The following is an 18,115-nucleotide window of genomic DNA, read 5'->3' as shown; positions in this document are numbered from 1 at the left end:
GAAGAACATATAAACCACATTTGAACTACATCATGGAAACAAACAAAAGTGTACATTAAAAAAAGATACTGGCTTGCATACAGCAAAATGCTAATTTGCAGATGGCAATTGTTGCAAGAAGTCTATAAGCCCATGTGCATATATGCATCTTCTCAAACACTAAAAATACAATTACTGTGAGACCACAATTTTTTTTAATATTAAAAAAAATGAGAACCATGTGCCAGGATTAAGAATGGGACAAGGATGCCCATTCTGACCACTCCTATTCAATACAGTACTGAAAATCCTGGCTGTTGCAATAGGCAAGAAAAAGAAACAAAAAGCATGAAGATTTAAAAAATAAGTAGTCTATTTATTTGCTGATAATGTAATTGTTTATATAGGGAGATTTAAAAAATCCATAAATACCTACTAAGAACTAGTAAATGAACTTATCAAGGTCACAGGATACAGTTACTATTAAAAATCAATTTTGTCTTTACTTATTAGCAGAAAACAATCAGCAACAACTTTTTAAAAATTCTACTTGCAATAGTGTTGAAAAGCATGAAATATATTTAATAAAACAAATGCAAGACTGCTACACTAGAAACTTAAAAGACACTGTTGAGAGAAATGACAGAAGTTCTAAATAAATGGAAAGATAAAGTAAGTTCATGATCAAAAGACTCAATAAATGTTATGAAGACATCAGTTGTTCCTAAATTTACCTATGGACTCAATATAAGCCCAATCAGAATCTTACCAAGTTTTGGGTTTCTTTTTAATGTAAATTGACAAGTTCATTCTACAATTTATAGGAAAATCAAATCCTCTAGAATATTCAGAGCACTGTTGGAAAAACAAAGCTGGAGGTCTAACACTATCTGACTTCAAAATTTAGCATAAAATTATAGTAATCAAGATAGTGTGATACAGACAAAAAGATCAATGAAACAGAAGAGAGAGCTAGAGATAGATTCACACTTACAGTCTTCTGATTTTCAACAAAGGCACAAAACAATGGGTAAAGAGAAGTTGTGTTTTTTTTATTGTTTTTTAAAATAGTGCTGGGATAACTAAATGTTCACAATGAAGAAAGAAAGTGAACTTTGACCCCTACTTCAAATATACTAACTTCAGATATATCATCAAATGTAAAAGCTAAAATCATCAGGTTTTAAGAAGAAAACACTGAAGAATAGATTCAGGACTTGAGGTAGGCAAAAGATTCTTAGCACATACAAAGTAGTAACTTCATATGGAAGAAAAAATGGATAAATTAGACATCATCAAAATTTAAAACTTCTGCACATCAAAAGACATTAATAAGAAAATAAAGAGGTAAGCCACAAACTAGGGTAAAATATTTGTGGAACATATATTTGACAGAGGACTAATACACAGAATATGTTTTTAAAATTCTTGTGACTCAATAATAAAAAAAGCAAACAACTCAATTAGAAAATGGCTAAATGATATGAACAGAGGGTTCACAGAAGAAGATATACAAATGGCTAAATAAGCACACGAGAAAGTGCTCAATGTCACCAGAGAAATGCAAATTAAAACTACAGAGATACTACCACATACACAAATACACTAGAAGGGCTAACATTAAAAAGATTAATACCTGATGATGGCAAAGAGAACTGTTAGCATTGTCGATGGAAGTGTAAAATGGTACAACTAATTACACTGGAGTACAGTCTAGAAGTTTCTAAAAAAAAACTAAACACTCACCTGATTTATGACCCAGCAAATCCTCTAAGTATTTTTCCAAGATAAGTGAAAACAACACATGTCAACAACAAAAATTATACAAGAATGTTAAAAGTGGCTTTACTCATAATAGCCAAAAACCTGGAAACAGGCAAGGTTCCTTCAATAAGAAGAATAAACTATAGTATAATCATACAGTGGCACATTATTTAGCAATAAAAAGGAACCAGCTACATATTCATGTTACAACATGAATTAAAAAATATCTCTAAATGTTGAAAGAAGCCTTACAAAAGTACAACTGTATGATGTCATTCATATGAAGTTCAAGAAGAGGCAAACTAATCTTTGGCTGAAAAATGTGAACATGTGGTCAGCTCTGAGAGGCTAGAACAGGGATTATCTGGGAAGGGGTACAAAGGAACATCTTAGGATGATGGTAACGTTTTCATCTTGATAGAGGTTCGGGTTACCAGATGTAGGTATTTATTTGCCAAAATTCAGCTCTTATACACCTAAAATTAAAATGTATGTGAATTTTACCTCAAAAGAGAAAAAGATTAAGAACTACTGAATTCTAGTTAATGATATACATGCTAAAGTATTAGCTGAAAGTGCTGATATCTGCAATTTTCTTTAAAACATATATAGAAAAGAAATGGACTAATGGACAAAAAGATGGATAAGTGAAAAAACAGGCAGAGCAAAATATTAATGATAAAATCTAGGTGAGGGTATATTGGGATTCATTGTAAAAATTTTTTTTTCAACATTTCTGTTTAAATTTTTTTATAATAAAATATTGGGAGAAAAAAGATATCACTGCTAGATAGAATATTCTTTATGTTTTCTATTTTCTAAGTTTTCTATAATATTTATAGAAATTTCTAAAATGTTTACAATCTTAAACATTTTAAAAGAAATTAAATTACGTTTCTTAAAATAATCAAAATAAAATTATTTTAAAACAAGTTAAAAATCTTAGATTCAGTGAAAATTAAAATGTCCACTATTTTTAAACTCACAGTCATTTAATTCACTAGAAGCCTTAAGTGTGTAGTTATGTAGCAAGTCACTATTTTTTAAGTAATTAAAAAACCATGAACTAATCAAACGTGGTATTAAAGTTTTTTCTTTTAATGTCTAATTTTAAACTTTCCCTTGTACTCAAACCTTTCCCTGTGTTAATTAATGTATTCTCATTAAAAGTACATCATTTCTTAGACTCTATAATAACTAAGCAGGGCAATATTTCTTATGAAATCTGAGAACTGGCTGTTTACTAAAGGCCTTTATCTTTAGATAAGCACAAGCTTGAAGCCAGGTGCTAGTCATTTGTGTCTTGTTAATTTCCAAAACAAACAGAGGAGAGTGCCATGCAATTTCCATTACACACACTTCCCCATTAGGATCAGGGTTTATTAGCTTGACACTGCTCCAGGAATAATGGTTTCATTCCTCACTGAAATAAAATAATGTGCCACACAACTCAGCAATGCGGAACTTGTGAAAAATGTTGTCATGTTAAACATGGTCATATTTTTAAAGTCTCCATTATGCCATAACAAAGGCCATTTGCTGTAGAGAACTCATTGTGAGCACAGAGAATTCTCACAGGGGCCCCAGACTTACCTCATTGCTATGTCATACGATTCCGGGTGAATACAAGTCTGGTCCAAAGGATTTGGCTTCAGTACAACATTCACTGCAGTTTTGCTCCTTTTCTTGCCTTGCTTCTCATTTGTGACCTCAACACCTGCTGAAGCTGTTACAGCAACTCCCTGAGTTTCGCCTGCAGATTCAGTTTGCTGACTACTGTAACCATTCAAAACAGAAAACAACAAAATTCTGTAAAGCAATTATCTTTTTATTAAAAAATATAATAAAATAATGCTATCTTTCTGTCATAAAAAAATAAACAGTATGGGGGGATGTGGGAGGGTTAGAGGAGGGCAGAGGGTTAGAAACTTTCATTAAAAATGAGCTTATTTCTCTGCCAAACAAATATACACAAACAGCCACCAGATTTTGACCATGCACTTCACAGAAAGTACCACTTATTTGTTTAAACCTATTAATAGGGCTTTCTGTTACTTAAAGCCCCAAACATTCTTAATTGATTCTGCCTGTGTAATTGGCACTCTAGGAGAGAACAGAGGAAAGCAGAGGAAAATAAATGAGGAGAAGGAGAAGGAAAAGGTGATTTCTCAAAGCAGGAAAAAAACACAAGCTCCCCAAAGGAATCTATTGAGTATAACACAGAATGAATGGGAAAAGAATGACTAGAAAAAGACTCACATTTGACTTATGACAGGGAAACTTTAGAATTTTAAAAATTAAGAGATAAAAATAAAACATTACTTTGAAAGGAACTAGAATCAAACTGGCATCAGTTTTCTCACTGACAAACACAGATGCCGGAACACAGTGGAACAGTATTTTAAAAGTCTGAGACAAAATGATTTTTAATCTAGAATTACATACCTAGGCAAACTAGCAGTCAAGTTAAAATCACTTTCCGCCATGTAAGGACTGAAGTACAACCCATATAATATACTCTCTCTGAAAAGAACTTAAGTATAAACTCCAGCAAAAACAATGAATTCAAGAAAAATGATAATGTGGGCTATAAGAAACAGTGATGAGCACAGGAACCATAAAAATCACTAGGTTAAATAACTGCTCATGAATATTGTAAAAAATATATAAAAAGAACAGTCTGAAACTAAAATCCCAGATTATCCCATCATAGGACACAGCATTGAAGGGAGGAAGGTTGGGAAGAGACCTTTGGTTCTAGTTTTCTCTAGGCGGAGGACAGAGACACCTATTAACTCCAGAGACCAATCCAAATCAAATTTAAAGATAATAACCAGAAGAACAGAAGTAAGATACAAAAGGTGGAATCACTAAGAGGAGATAAAGATGAGTAAGGAAGACAATCTGATTTCAGAGTTGGCCATCTGGTGATGTTCATGTGTAGAGTCTTCTCTTGTGTTGTTGGAAGAGGGTGTTTGCTATGACCAGTGCATTCTCTTGGCAAAACTCTATTAGTCTTTGCCCTGCTTCATTCCATACTCCAAGGCCAAATCTGCCTGTTACTCCAGGTGTTTCTTAACTTCTTATTTTTGCATTCCAGTCCCCTGTAATGAAAAGGACATCTTTTTTGGGTGTTAGTTATAAAAGGTCTTGTAGGTCTTCATAAAACTGTTCAGCTTCTTCGGCGTCACTGGCTGGGGCATAGACTGGATATTGAATGGTTTGCCTTAGAAACGAACAGAGATCATTCTGCCATTTTTTGGGATTGCATCCAAGTACTGCATTTTGGACTCTTTTGCTGACTATGATGGCTACCCCATTTCTTCTAAGGGATTCCTGCCGACAGTAGTAGATATAATGGTCATCTGAGTTAAATTCACCCATTCCAGTCCGTTTTAGTTCGCTGATTCCTAAAATGTCAATGTTCACTCTTGCCATCTCCTGTTTGACCACATGCAATCTGCCTTGATTCATGGACCTAACATTCCAGGTTCCTATGCAACATTGCTCTTTACAGCATTGGACCTTGCTTCTGTCACCAGTCACATCCACAACTGGGTGTTGTTTTTGCTTTGGCTCTGTCCCTTCATTCTTTCTGGAGTTATTTCTCCACTGATCTCCAGTAGCATATTGGGTACCTACCGACCTGGGGAGTTCATCTTTCACTGTCCTATCTTTTTGCCTTTTCATACTGTTCATGGGGTTCTCAAGGCAAGAATACTGAAGTGGTTTGGCTATTCCCTTCTCCAGTGGATCACATTTTGTCAGACCTCTCCACCATGACCCCGTCCGTCTTGATTGGCCCTACATGGCATGGCTTAGTTTCATTGAGTTAGACAAGGCTGTGGTCCATATGACCAGATTGGCTAGTTCTCTGTGACTGTGGTTTCACTCTGCCTGCCCTCCGATGACCTCTCTCAGCATGTACTGTCTTACTGGGGTTTCCAAAAAATAACAGGGAGAGATAAGAAAGCCTTCCTCAGTGATCAGTGAAAAGAAATAGAGGAAAGTAATAGGGTGGGAAAGACCAGAGATCTCTTCAAGAAAATTAGAGACACCACAGGAACATTTCATGCAAAGATGGACTCAATAAAGGACAGAAATGGTATGGACCTAACAGAAGAGAAGATACTCAGAAGAGGTGGCAAGAATACACAGAAGAACTGTACAAAAAAGATCTTCACAACAGATAATCACGATGGTGTGATTACTCACCTAGAGCCAGACACCCTTGAAAGTGAAGTTAAGTGGGTCTTAGAAAGCATCACTATGAACAAAGCTAGTGGAGGTGACGGAATTCCAGTTCAGTTCAGTTCAGTTGCTCAGTCGTCTCGGACTCTTTGCGACCCCATGAATTGCAGCATGCCAGGCAGGCCTCCCTGTCCATCACCAAGTCCCGGAGTCTACCCAAACCCATGTCCATTGAGTCGGTGATGCCATCCAACCATCTCATCCTCTGTCGCCCCTTCTCCTCCTGCCCTTAATCTTTCCCAGCATCAGGGTCTTTTCAAATGAGTTAGCTCTTTGCATCAGGTGGCCAAAGTATTGGAGTTTCAGCTTCAACATCAGTCCTTCCAATGAACACCCAGGACTGACTCCTTTAGGATGGACTGGTTGGATCTCCTTACAGTCCAAGGGACTCTCAAGAGTCTTCTCCAACACCACAGTTCAAAAGCATCGATTCTTCAGTGCTCAGCTTTCTTTACAGTCCAACTCTCACATCCATACATGACCCCTGGAAAAACCATAACCTTGAATAGATGGACCTTTGTTGGCAAAGTAATGTCTTTGTTTTTTAATATGCTGTTTAGGTTGGTCATAACTTTCCTTCCAAGGAGTAAGCATCTTTTAATTTCATGGCTGCAATCACCATCTGCAGTGATCTTGGGAGCCCCCCAAAATAAAGTCAGCCACTGTTTCCAGTTTCCCCCATCTATTTGCCATGAAGTGATGGGACCGGATGCCATGATCTTAGTTTTCTGAATGTTGAGCTTTAAGCCAACTTTTTCACTCTCCTCTTTCACTTTCTTCAAGAGGCTCTTTGGTTCTTCTTCGCTTTCTGCCATAAGGGTGGTGTCATCTGCATATATGTGAGGTTATTGATATTTCTCCTGGCAATCTTGATTCCAGCTTGTGCTTCATCCAGCCCAGCATTTCTCATGATGCGCTCTGCATATAAGTTAAATAAGTAGGGTGACAATATACAGTCTTGACATACTCCTTCTACTTGGAACCAGTCTGTTGTTGGAATTCCAGTTGAGTTATTTCAAATTCTAAAAGATGATGCTGTGAAAGTGCTACACTCAATATGCCAGCAAATTTGGAAAACTCAGCAGTGGCCACAGGACTGGAAAAGGTCTGTTTTCATCCCAATCCCAAAGACAGGCAATGACAAAGAATGCTAATACTACCGCACAATTGCACACATCTCACATGCTAGCAAAGTAATGCTCAAAATTCTCCAAGCCAGGCTTTAGCAATACTTGAACCGTGAACTTCCAGATGTTCAAGCTGGATTTAGAAAAGGCAGAGGAACCAGAGTCAAAATGCCAACATATGCTGGATCATCAAAAAACCAAGAGAGTTCCAGAAAAACATCTATTTCTGCTTTACTGACTTTGCCAAAGCCTTTGACTGTGTGGATCACAACAAACTGTGGAAAATTCTTGAAGAGATGGGAATACCAGACCACCCGACCTGTCTCTTGAGAAATCTGCATGCAGGTCAGGAAGCAACAGTTAGGACTGGACATGGAACAACAGACTGGTTCCAAATAGGAAAAGGAGTAAGTCAAGGCTGTATATTGTCACCCTGCTTATTTAACTTATCTGCAGAATACATCATGAGAAATGCTGGGCTGGAAGAAGCACAAGCTGAAATCAAGACTGCTGGGAGAAATATCAATAACCTCAGATAAACTTTTCACTTTATTCTTTTTTATACTATTTGAATTTACTAACCAAGTGTTTTACTGGTTAATTAATTGATTTTCTCCACTATATGAAATGTCACCTTTATCATAAACTAAATTCCCTCTGTGTTTTAGTGTATTTTAGACTATTCTGTTCTACCTATTTCTACATCAAAACCAAACTGTTTTAATTACTATAGCTTTACAATATATTCTGCTTTTCAGAGGGGCTGTTTTTCCCTCAGTCTTTTCCAGAAAAAAAAAAAAAAAAAAAGATTATAACTCTTGTGTCAGAAGAAAAAAACACACAATGAACGAATCAAGTAGTTCCAAAGAGCAAATGCATAAAAGCTAACCTTTTATGATTACAAAATGCTAAGACGTTTACCCAATTTCTTTGCTTTTTGTGCTACCAGGATCAGAAAGCAGGAATTTAGCTCTTAATTTACACATCTGATAATTAATGCCTTGGCCAGTTTTCACTGAGAAAGAAGTGGGGAAACTCAATTATGCTGCCCTTTTTTTTTGGCCACATCCCCATGTGGAACTTCAGTGACCAGGAATCGAACTTGTGGCCCTTATAGTATAAGCACATTGTCTTAACCACTGGACCACCAGGAAGTCCCTTAACTATGCTTAGGGGAACAGCTGTCAATATGAAGTGGTCATCGCAAAGTCTTCTTTGCAGCCTCATCTTGCACCAGTCCTTCCACTTGTCGTGCTCCAATCACATTGGCCTTAGCTTCTTTTCCTAAATACACCAAAGTTGGTCTTGCCTTAGGCTGCTGCACACATATTGTTTGTTCTGCTTGAATGACTTCCTCCTGATCCCTATGTGACTGGCTCCTTCATTTCATTCAAAACTTGGCTCAAATAACTTTTCAGTGAATAACTCATATAAAGCAGTTTATTGCTCCCTAAGATAGTGTCATATTGCTTTGTTTTAATTTTTATAATACTTATCTGAAACTCTTTTACTAGTTTATTTATTGTCTGTTTCATTTATTAAAACTTAACTCCATGAGGCCAGGGAATTTGTTCATTTGTTCACTGCTGTATTCCCAGTGCCTAGTAAAGATTAAGACAGTCTACACATATTGAATGAAGGAATGATGAAATGAACAGCTAGATGAAGAAATGAACAACTAGGATTTATGCCAGTAAGAAGGATGGGTAACGGTAGAAGAGGAGGTTTATATTAGAACGACAGTGTACACTTTAATAATGACCTGCAAAATGTTCGAATATAATCCTGGTTGACTCTGATGAAACCAGCACATTGTTGGAAAGATTTTGGACCCAGCCCTTTCACTTTCTTCAGCTGTTCTCGGTTGATGAATGGCCCATTTTTCTCACGCCATTCAATAATATTTTTGGCTCGGTTGGCATTGAGTCCAGCGATATGCCTAAAAAAATAAACAAAATCAGTAACGTGACCAATGTAATTGTTCTAAAAGAACTGAAAGAAAAGATGGCATGTAAAGAAACATAAAAGCAATGGCAATTATACCTTGTCATATGTCTCTAAGTTCAGTTAATCAAAGGGTTATGTAAAAAACACAAAGGGCAAACAGTTTTCCAAGAGGAGAGAAGGATAGCAGAAAGCAAAACAGTGACAAAACCAGTGGCTGTCATAAAGACGCTGGTAAACTGGTTAACAGCGGTATAAGAAAACCACTTTTCCTACAGTATTTCTATACTAGTTACATTACTTGTATTTCTAAATCAAGTAATAATTCTGCCTATTCCTAGTGAGCTTACAAAGTGAGTCAGGAGCAGAAGTTACCATAGCTACAGCTGCACTGTACTATCTTATTTTTTTGTCAGTCTGTTCTCATCAGTAAAGACTTAAATGGTGGAAAGGTACTTATCCATGATTAAAAAAACTGTCATTAGGTAGTTGACTTGATGTTAATTAGAGAATCTGAATTCCATTATAGAATTCCATATATGGAATTATGGAATGGTTAGTACTATGGTAGAAAGTTGCTGTTGTGTAGTTGCTAAGTTGTGTCTGACTCTTTGCAACCTCATGGACTAGAGCCTGCCAGGCTCCTCTGTCCATGAGATTTCTCAGGCAAGAATTCTAGAGTAGGTTGCTATTTCCTTCTCCAGGGGATCTTCCTGATACAGGGATTGAGCTCACCTCTCCTGCTAGGCAGGTGGATTCTTTACCATTGAGCCACCAGGGAGGCAACACCTTAAAATGTGAGGGATTCTTTTCTGCTATTCTAATTTCAAAGCAGAAGGATCTAGATTTTTTCCCCAGAGGTCCAGAATTTCCAGATTTGTATAATAAATGCAAGATTAGGAACAAAAGAACAGTTCTTCTGTAACTCCAGGGGGATAAAAAAGCATATAAGACATGATAATAGTATTAATATGATGAAGATTTTGATATGTAACTTGAGGAATCAAGGTAAAAATACGGTAACCATATACCCTGTTCCCTCAGAATTTATCTTCTGGTGACGGCCAGCTTTGACAGATGTAAGCAAGAGACTGAACTAGCGAAAAATATTTACCTATTATGTGACAGGAAATGGCTCTTTTCCATGTTAACCTTATTTAAACTCTATTAGTGACTCAATGGAGAAGGCAATGGCACCCTACTCCAGTACTCCTGCCTGGAAAATCCCATGGATGGAGAGGCCTGGTAGGCTGCAGTCCATGGGGTCGCTGAGAATTGTACATGACTGAGGGACTTCACTTTCACTTTTCACTTTCATGCACCGGAGAAGGAAATGGCAACCCACTCCAGTGTTCTTGCCTGGAGAATCCCAGGGACGGGGGAGCCTGGTGGGCTGCCGTCTATGGGGTCGCAGAGACTTAGCAGCAGCAGCAGTGACTCAACGTTACCACATGCTCTTTAGATTTTTAGTATTAAAAATAATATATATGAATTGTTATGATTATTTTCTTAAATGATGTCTTCCTCCCTGACCGATTACTTAAAGCAATGTATGAACTGATCAATTTTCTATACTTGGCAACTTCACACATGTGTCCCCTTGTTCTAACTGAGTTTGGACAGTCAGTAAAGAAACTCAAGATTCTGTAATCTTCAGCCACAGACTTCCTGTCTCACCTTAACAAAACTTCTGAACAGATGTTAATATCCACTCCCACAAAACTGACACATTCTTCTACAACACTGTCCAGTGTTGCCTTGAGCAGAGTCTGAGATACATCATGCTGAAAAGACAAAGATCAAACATCAATCAAAGCAAAAAAAAAAAAGTAAAGAACATGGAATTCTTGGACTACTCTATTACTTTGCCTGTATTACAGGTAGCAGGCTAAGACACAGCAAAGTCAATTTGTTCATTTCTCTTAAACACTGTTTGCTGATGTAACTGACCTAAACTTTAGGAATCTGTGTTTCATTCTCTCTACTTATACACTTGACTTAAGTACAACAGCACCAGTATTTTTCCCTTAGCTTGCCATAAAAATTACCTCTTGAGTTCATTAAAACACAGGTTGCTGGGCCCCACACCAACAGTCTTTGATTCAGTAGGTCTAGGGTGGGGCCTGAGAATTTACATTCCAACAAGCTCCGCAGTAATGCTGCTGCTGGTTCTGGGAGCACACTGAGCCATGCTGGTTACTATCATTTGCACACTGCCTTGAAGTCTTATCTTCACTTGCATGTGTGTTATGACCCTTTGTTCTTAAGAGAAGAGTGAACAGGAAGGAGAACATGAATACTAAGGAAGTTTGACAGTAAACCAAACTCTCATATTTCATGAAATTGTAGAGATTATTGCTTATAAGTCTTTTTAAAAAAAAAAAAAAAAGATGTCCTTTTCATCATAGGGGACTGGAATGCAAAAGGAGGAAGTCAAGAGATACCTAGAGTAATAGGCAAGTTTGGCCTTGGAGTACAAAATGAAGCAGGGCAAAGGCTAACAGAGTTTGGCCAAAAGAACGCACTGGTCACAGCAAACACCCTCTTCCAACAACACAAGAGAAGACTCTACACATGGACATCACCAGATGGTCAATACTGAAATCAGATTGATTGTGTTCTTTGCAGCTGAAGATGGAGAAGCTCTATACAGTCAGCAAAAACAAGATCAGGAGCTGACTGTGGCTCAGATCATGAACTCCTTATTGTAAAATTGAGACTTAAATTGAAGAAAGTAGGGAAAACCACTAGACCATTCAGGTATGACCTAAATCAAATCCCTTATGATTATACAGTGGAACTGACAAATAGATTCAAGGGATTAGACCTGATAGACAGAGTGCCCGAAGAACTATGGATGGAAGTTTGTAACATTATACAGGAGACAGGGATCAAGACCATCCCCAAGAAAAAGAAATGCAAAAAGGCAAAATGGTTGTCTGACCAGGCCTTACAAATAGCTGAGAAAAGAGAAGAGAAAGGTAAAGGAGAAAAGGAAAGATAAACCCATCTGAATGCAGAGTTGCAAAGAATAGCAAGGAGAGATAAGAAAGTCTTCCTCAGTGATCAGTGCAAAGAAATAGAGGAAAACAACAGAATGGGAAAGACTAGATATCTCTTCAAGAAAATCAGAGATACCATGGGAACATTTCATGCAAAGATAGGTACAATAAAGGACATAAATGGTATGGACCTAACAGAAGCAGAAAATATTAAGAAGAGGTGGTGACAATACATAGAAAAACCATACAAAAAAGATCTTTATGACCCGGATAACCACAATAGTGTGTTCACTCCCCCAGAGCCAGACATCCTGGAGTGTGAAGTCAAGTGGGCCTTAGGAATCATCACTACAAACAAAGCTAGTGGAAGTGATGGAATTCCAGTTGAGTTATTTCAAATCTTAAAAGATGATGCTGTGAAAGTGCTGCACTCAATATACCAGCAAATTTGGAAAACTCAGCAGTGGCCACAGGACTGGAAAAGGTCAGTTTTCATTCCAATCCCAAAGAAAGGCAATGCCAAAGAATGTTCAAACTACTGCACAACTGCACTCATTTCACATGCTAGCAAAGTGATGCTCAAAATTCTCCAAGCCAGGCTTCAACAGTATGTGAACCAAGAACTTCCAGATGTTCAAGCTGAATTTAGAAAAGGTAGAGGAACCAGAGATCAAATTGCCAACATCCACTGGATCAACGAAAAAGCAAGAGAGGTCCAGAAAAACATCTACTTCTGCTTTATTGACTATGCCAAATCCTTTGACTGTGTGGATCACAACAAACTGTGGAAAATTCTTCACGAGATGGGAATACCAGACCACCTCACCTGCCTCCTGAGAAATCTGTATACTCAAACTGAGTTAGTACAAGTTATCTTTAAACTGAAATTTTTAAACTTTGGGGAAAAAAAAACAACAACAATGAAGCAAGCCCAACCACCAGATTTGGTAGTGGTAATAGCAACAAAATTGAGAGAAAACGTTGACTCCAATCAGCAATCTTTGATTTTATTTGAACCACATTTTACAAATGAAAAAAAAATTAATTTTAAAATGATTTTACAAATATGGAAAACAATAAAAACGACAGACCTATTGTGGTAATAATGTTCTTAAACATCTTCAAAATTAAAAGCCAAATAAAAACATCCTTATCAGAATAGCTAAAATGAAAAAGATGAAAAATACCAAGCATTGATAGGATGTGAAGCAACCGGAATGCTGAAAATATCGTCATGATAAGTGCATGTTAGGTCAGATATGCAACAAGGCAGTTGTATGGGGGATTTATTTTGTATGGTTTAAATACAATTTCTCACATAAAGCTGAAATGAGATATTTGCATACAATGTAAAAATTTATTAGTGTTCAATATAAATTAAACTAGACAAACTGGAAGGAATAAAAAACAAAAACTCTTAGAAACAAAAAAATTGCCAAAACTGACTGAAGAAGAAATAAGAAAAATGAACAGATCTATCAGAAATCTCCCCAACAAGAAAAATACAGGACTGGACATCTTCATTAATGAATTTTACCAAATATTTAAAGAATTAACAGTAATCCTTTTTAAGCTCTTTCAGAAAAAAATATGAGGAGGGAACATGTCTTAACTCATTCTGTAAGGTTAGCATTACTCTGATATCAAAGATACCACCAGATAAGAAAGCTATAGACCGATATTCCTTATGAATATAGGTGCAAAAGTCCTCAACAAGACATTAGGAAACTGAATCCCACAATACACTAAAAGGATCTAACATCATGAGGTACAATCCTGCACTCAGTGGATGTAAACTCAAGAAATACATTTTTTTTTTCAGGTGAAAAACAATTTTTGTTGCCTTTTTAAAACTTAATTGTGTAATAACTTCAAATTTAGAAAACAAACAAACAAACAAAAAACCCTGCAAGAGTAGTATAAAGGATCTCCTCATAGCCTTCTTTCAAACAAATGCTCCAGTGTGCATTTCCAAATAATAAGGACACTGTGTTATATAGCGCGGTATTAATATGGTAAATAAAATCAGGTAAGTTATCAGCAATGTAATAGTATCTAATGGGCTTCCCTGGTGGCTCAGCAGTAAAGAATCCACCTACAACGCAAGAGACCCGGGTTCCATCCCTGCATCGGGAAGATCCCCTGGAGAAGAAAACAGCAACGCAGTACAGTATTCTTGCCTGGAAAATCCCATGGACAGAGGAGCCTGGCAGGCCACAGTCTACGGGGTCACAAAGAGTCGGACACGACTTTAGTGACTAAACAACAACAATACTATCTAATGCACAGGCCAAACTCAAATTTCATCAAATGTCCCAATTCTACTTAACAGCCTTTTCCTCCCAATCCAGAATTGAATCCAGGGCCACACACTGCATTTGAGTTATAATTTTATACTCTGTGCTAGGCAGCTTCCAAGATGGTTCCAGGGGTCGCCAACTCCTGGTGTTCATGCACTTGTGTATCCTATCTCTTTGAGTACAGAATTCACTGATGATTCTTGCCTGTATCAATGGACATGTTCATTCAGTCGTGTCCGACTCTTTGCGATCCCGTGGACTGCAGCCTACCAGGCTCCTCTGCCCATGGGATTTCCCAGGCAAGAGTACTGCAGTGGGTTGCTGTTTTCCTCTCCAGGGGATCTTCCCAACCCAGGGATTGAACTCAGGTCTCCTGCACTGCAGGCAGACTCTACCATCTGAGCCACCAGGGAAGCCCAAGATTATTTTCCACCTCCAATTACCTCTTTCTGTGAAAAAGTATTTATCTTGACTCAATCAAAATTTAAAAGAATAGACTCAAGAGCATACCATATAGGTTCACTGTCTTCATGTTTTCTGGACTGGAACAAATCAATGAACAACTTATACTACCCATGAAATCTTCCCGAATGTTTTTATTTGAGGGTTAAAAACCCTTGTATTTAAACATAAATAAAAAACAGTGTTTAATTTTATCTTAAGTTGTAAGGATAAGTATTATATTGAGGAGCTATTATTTTGAATCATGTTTTATTGTAATAGAGTGACATATACATATATGCAAATACATGTATGTGTGATGAGTATCTTGATCATGGTATAAAATATATTTCCTACTGTGTATCATGATCAAAGGTATGAAAAATAATGGGTTAAGCCAATATCACCAGTCTCATTCCACTTATCCAGTCACAGGAAATAAAATGTGAGGGTACATCTTCTGAGGCTTCCAGAAAGAGACATCACTCTCAAATACAGACCCACGTCTTTTCTTCTTTTCATTCAAGTATGCCTCCTGCAGCTGGAGTGAGCATTATCTTACGTCACCAGGACCAGCTGGAGGACCAAGCTGACTCCGAGTATGGCAGGTAACACACATGCAAAGACTCTGGATCTTCCTGAAATCCTGTACCAACCAGCTCTGGATTCCCTGCCCACTCTGCCCCGGTCCCAACACACACAATGACCTTCTAGCAATGACAGTTCCTTATTGTTTAATAAAAGAATAATAAATTTCCTTATTGTCCGAGCCACTTGGAGTTGGGATCTCTGATGTTTTTCTAGTTGAAGCAGTCATTTTATTTAGGGGCTTGAAGTGTAGTGCCAAGACTAAACCAACAAAAACAAGTAACAATAACCATACTACCAAAGTCCTTGAGATTTTACTGTCAGGCACTGTTCCAAGGCTTTTATAATATTATCTAACTTAATCCTCACAACAATTGTAAGAAGTTTGTGCATGATTTCATGCATCTTTATAAGATGCGTGAAATAAGAATTTATTCTAAGGAAATAGCAAGACTATTGTTCAAAGGGATGTACGTATGTGTGTGTACAACTTAAAAGTTCACCCAGAAGGTAAATGATGAAATAACCACAACACGAATTATTATGAAGTCATTACAAAGCATAAAGCAGAACAGCTATTTTTTTTAAAAAGCCCTTTAAAAAAAATTTTAAAGAGCTAATGCCCTTTAAAAAAAGGCGGGGGGGGGGGGGGGGGTATGTCCAAGACAACAACATACTAGGTTGAGATACTTTTTAAATCCCTCTAGCAGTTAGACTCATGTAATAAAACTTTTTGCTGTCATCTATAATCCTGGATTTTGCCTACATTCTTCCCCAACTATTTGCCTACAAAAGTACTAAAGAGTTAATAGTATTTTCTAAAAGTAAAAATCATATATGATTAGGGGAGGGAATACTGAACAGAGTTCCACACTGTCCTCACAATAGTGTCTCTGACATTAAAGCAATAAAGCAAAGGCACTGGTATCTGTCATTCTAAAAACATTTTCTAGGCAACTGTTATGTCCCAGACACTGTGTTAGCTGTGCTCGGTGTTCAAAGTTCAGTAAAAACCATACGGCTTTCCTGTCTTCAAGAAGCTCAGTTTACATCTGCTGAAAGCTGGGCTGTGACACATCACTCTACTGGTAGTCTATGAGGAGCAAGAGGATCCCAGGACTGATTGTGCTAATCGTCAAGGACTTGATGCCAGGAAAGATGAATTGTTTTATTTTATTTTTTTTAAGTTACCTTATTCTGAATTCTGGGGCAAGTTATTTGAATTTTATAAACAGACTGTTTCAAATTCAAGGAAATATTGTTTGGGCCATCACATTTTTACCTAAAATTTACAGGATTTTTAAAAAGGAACATAAGCAGTCATTTATACTCGTCAGCTTCTTTTGAGGTCAGAATCCACATTGTTATTATTGCTCTACCACAAACTTCTAAAGAATTGCTGATCTAAACTGCTCTTTTTTTAAAAAAAAATTTGGTCCTAAGCACTAAAATTATCTCACAATTATTTCAAAAAATCCTCCCAGATGGCACACTGTCTGTGGACTGCAGCAACAAAATCTCACTTTGCATATTCCATATAAATTTAGGGTTATCCAAGCAGTTTTCTGATGCAACATTCTTGAGTATTTTCTTTAGCAATTATCATTCACTCATGTCCCTTCCTGTTTCTCATTATTGCCAAAATGCAAAATGCACTTAGAAACTAAAAATGTAAAAAGCTTTACAGGAAAAGTCTAGCCAATTTCTAATAAGGCAAGTTCATTTCCTCATCTTACATCCACTTTTCTTTGATTGACAAGTGACAGTTTAAAAGTCATCCAGAAATGTGTGGGTTGAATGACCCATAAAAGACAGAACTGACAGAAGAATGGAAAACATTTGAGAAAACAGAAAACGTGTATTTAACAGTAGTTCCTCCTCCAATTCTTCAAATCTAGTATACAAGAAGTCTTTATAATCTTCCTTTAAAGACTAAGACAATGTTCAGCACCATAGAAATACTGTATGTAACACTGTTTTACTAAAAGTAAAAATCAGATACCTTTAGGGGAGGGAATACTGAACAAAGTTCCATATTTTTCTCATAATATCTTTTTAAAAACCTATGTGTTCTCTACTGGATCATACATATTTACATGTAACAAACAAATACTCTTGAAAAGTCTTGAAAAAGACTTTAAAAATATTTCTTCATAAGCAGATTCTTTTGAAAATAGATACTGACACTAGCAGAACATCTTTGTTTTTTTTAATGAATAAACCACAGGTACAATGAACAACTCACTGTGCCTATGGGGCTCTGGGATTAAGATGGCATTTCAGCACTGGAGGTACTTCTCTAAAAGATCTGGAAACAGATGAAAGTACAGCCAGTGGTTGTAATGGGAAAAAACAGCCTAGAAAGACATTCTCTTTGTAAATCTTCCTGCTCTGATAAAGCCTATGAAGCGTATGCTGGAGACTCCTTTACTGCTAACTCATTATTTAGGCACCCAATTTGCATTAACTTATACCACTCAATTTAAATCAATTTATTCTAGTTAACTTGACAGAAAGATCGCTAGGACAATGACTGCCTTCCCTGTTCTGCAGAAGACAAATGGAAACTAATTTTTAAACAAATCAACCTTCCACTCTGACTCTAGGGCTAGAGCTTGGATCTTCTGGGTCTCAAAGGAGTCCCCACACTTGTTCAGTAAGGTCTCCCCACTTCTGGACAACCAGAATTTCTGTTTCCAAGACACTGCACAATCTCTGA

The 18,115-nt window shown here is 37.0% G+C and overlaps 1 protein-coding gene across 3 annotated transcripts in view; it reads right to left on the bottom strand.

Annotated features, from left to right (window-relative positions):
- SRBD1 (S1 RNA binding domain 1) overlaps nt 1-18,115 on the bottom strand; it is a 227,035-nt gene that overhangs the window by 22,601 nt on the left and 186,319 nt on the right. For 2 of the 3 annotated variants that reach the window (XM_061155487.1, XM_061155489.1), the window contains exons 17-19: nt 10,743-10,849; nt 8,884-9,060; nt 3,337-3,519 (exon numbers count right to left, since the gene is read on the bottom strand). In XM_061155487.1, coding sequence (XP_061011470.1) covers nt 3,337-3,519; nt 8,884-9,060; nt 10,743-10,849 — 467 coding nt within the window. The remainder of the gene's footprint in view (nt 1-3,336; nt 3,520-8,883; nt 9,061-10,742; nt 10,850-18,115) is intronic. The other variant, XM_061155488.1, reaches the window with a different exon arrangement.

This window comes from Dama dama, chromosome 11 (assembly GCF_033118175.1).
Source record: "Dama dama isolate Ldn47 chromosome 11, ASM3311817v1, whole genome shotgun sequence".
Taxonomy (NCBI): domain Eukaryota; kingdom Metazoa; phylum Chordata; class Mammalia; order Artiodactyla; family Cervidae; genus Dama; species Dama dama.
This window is presented reverse-complemented; position numbering and strand designations above follow the sequence as displayed.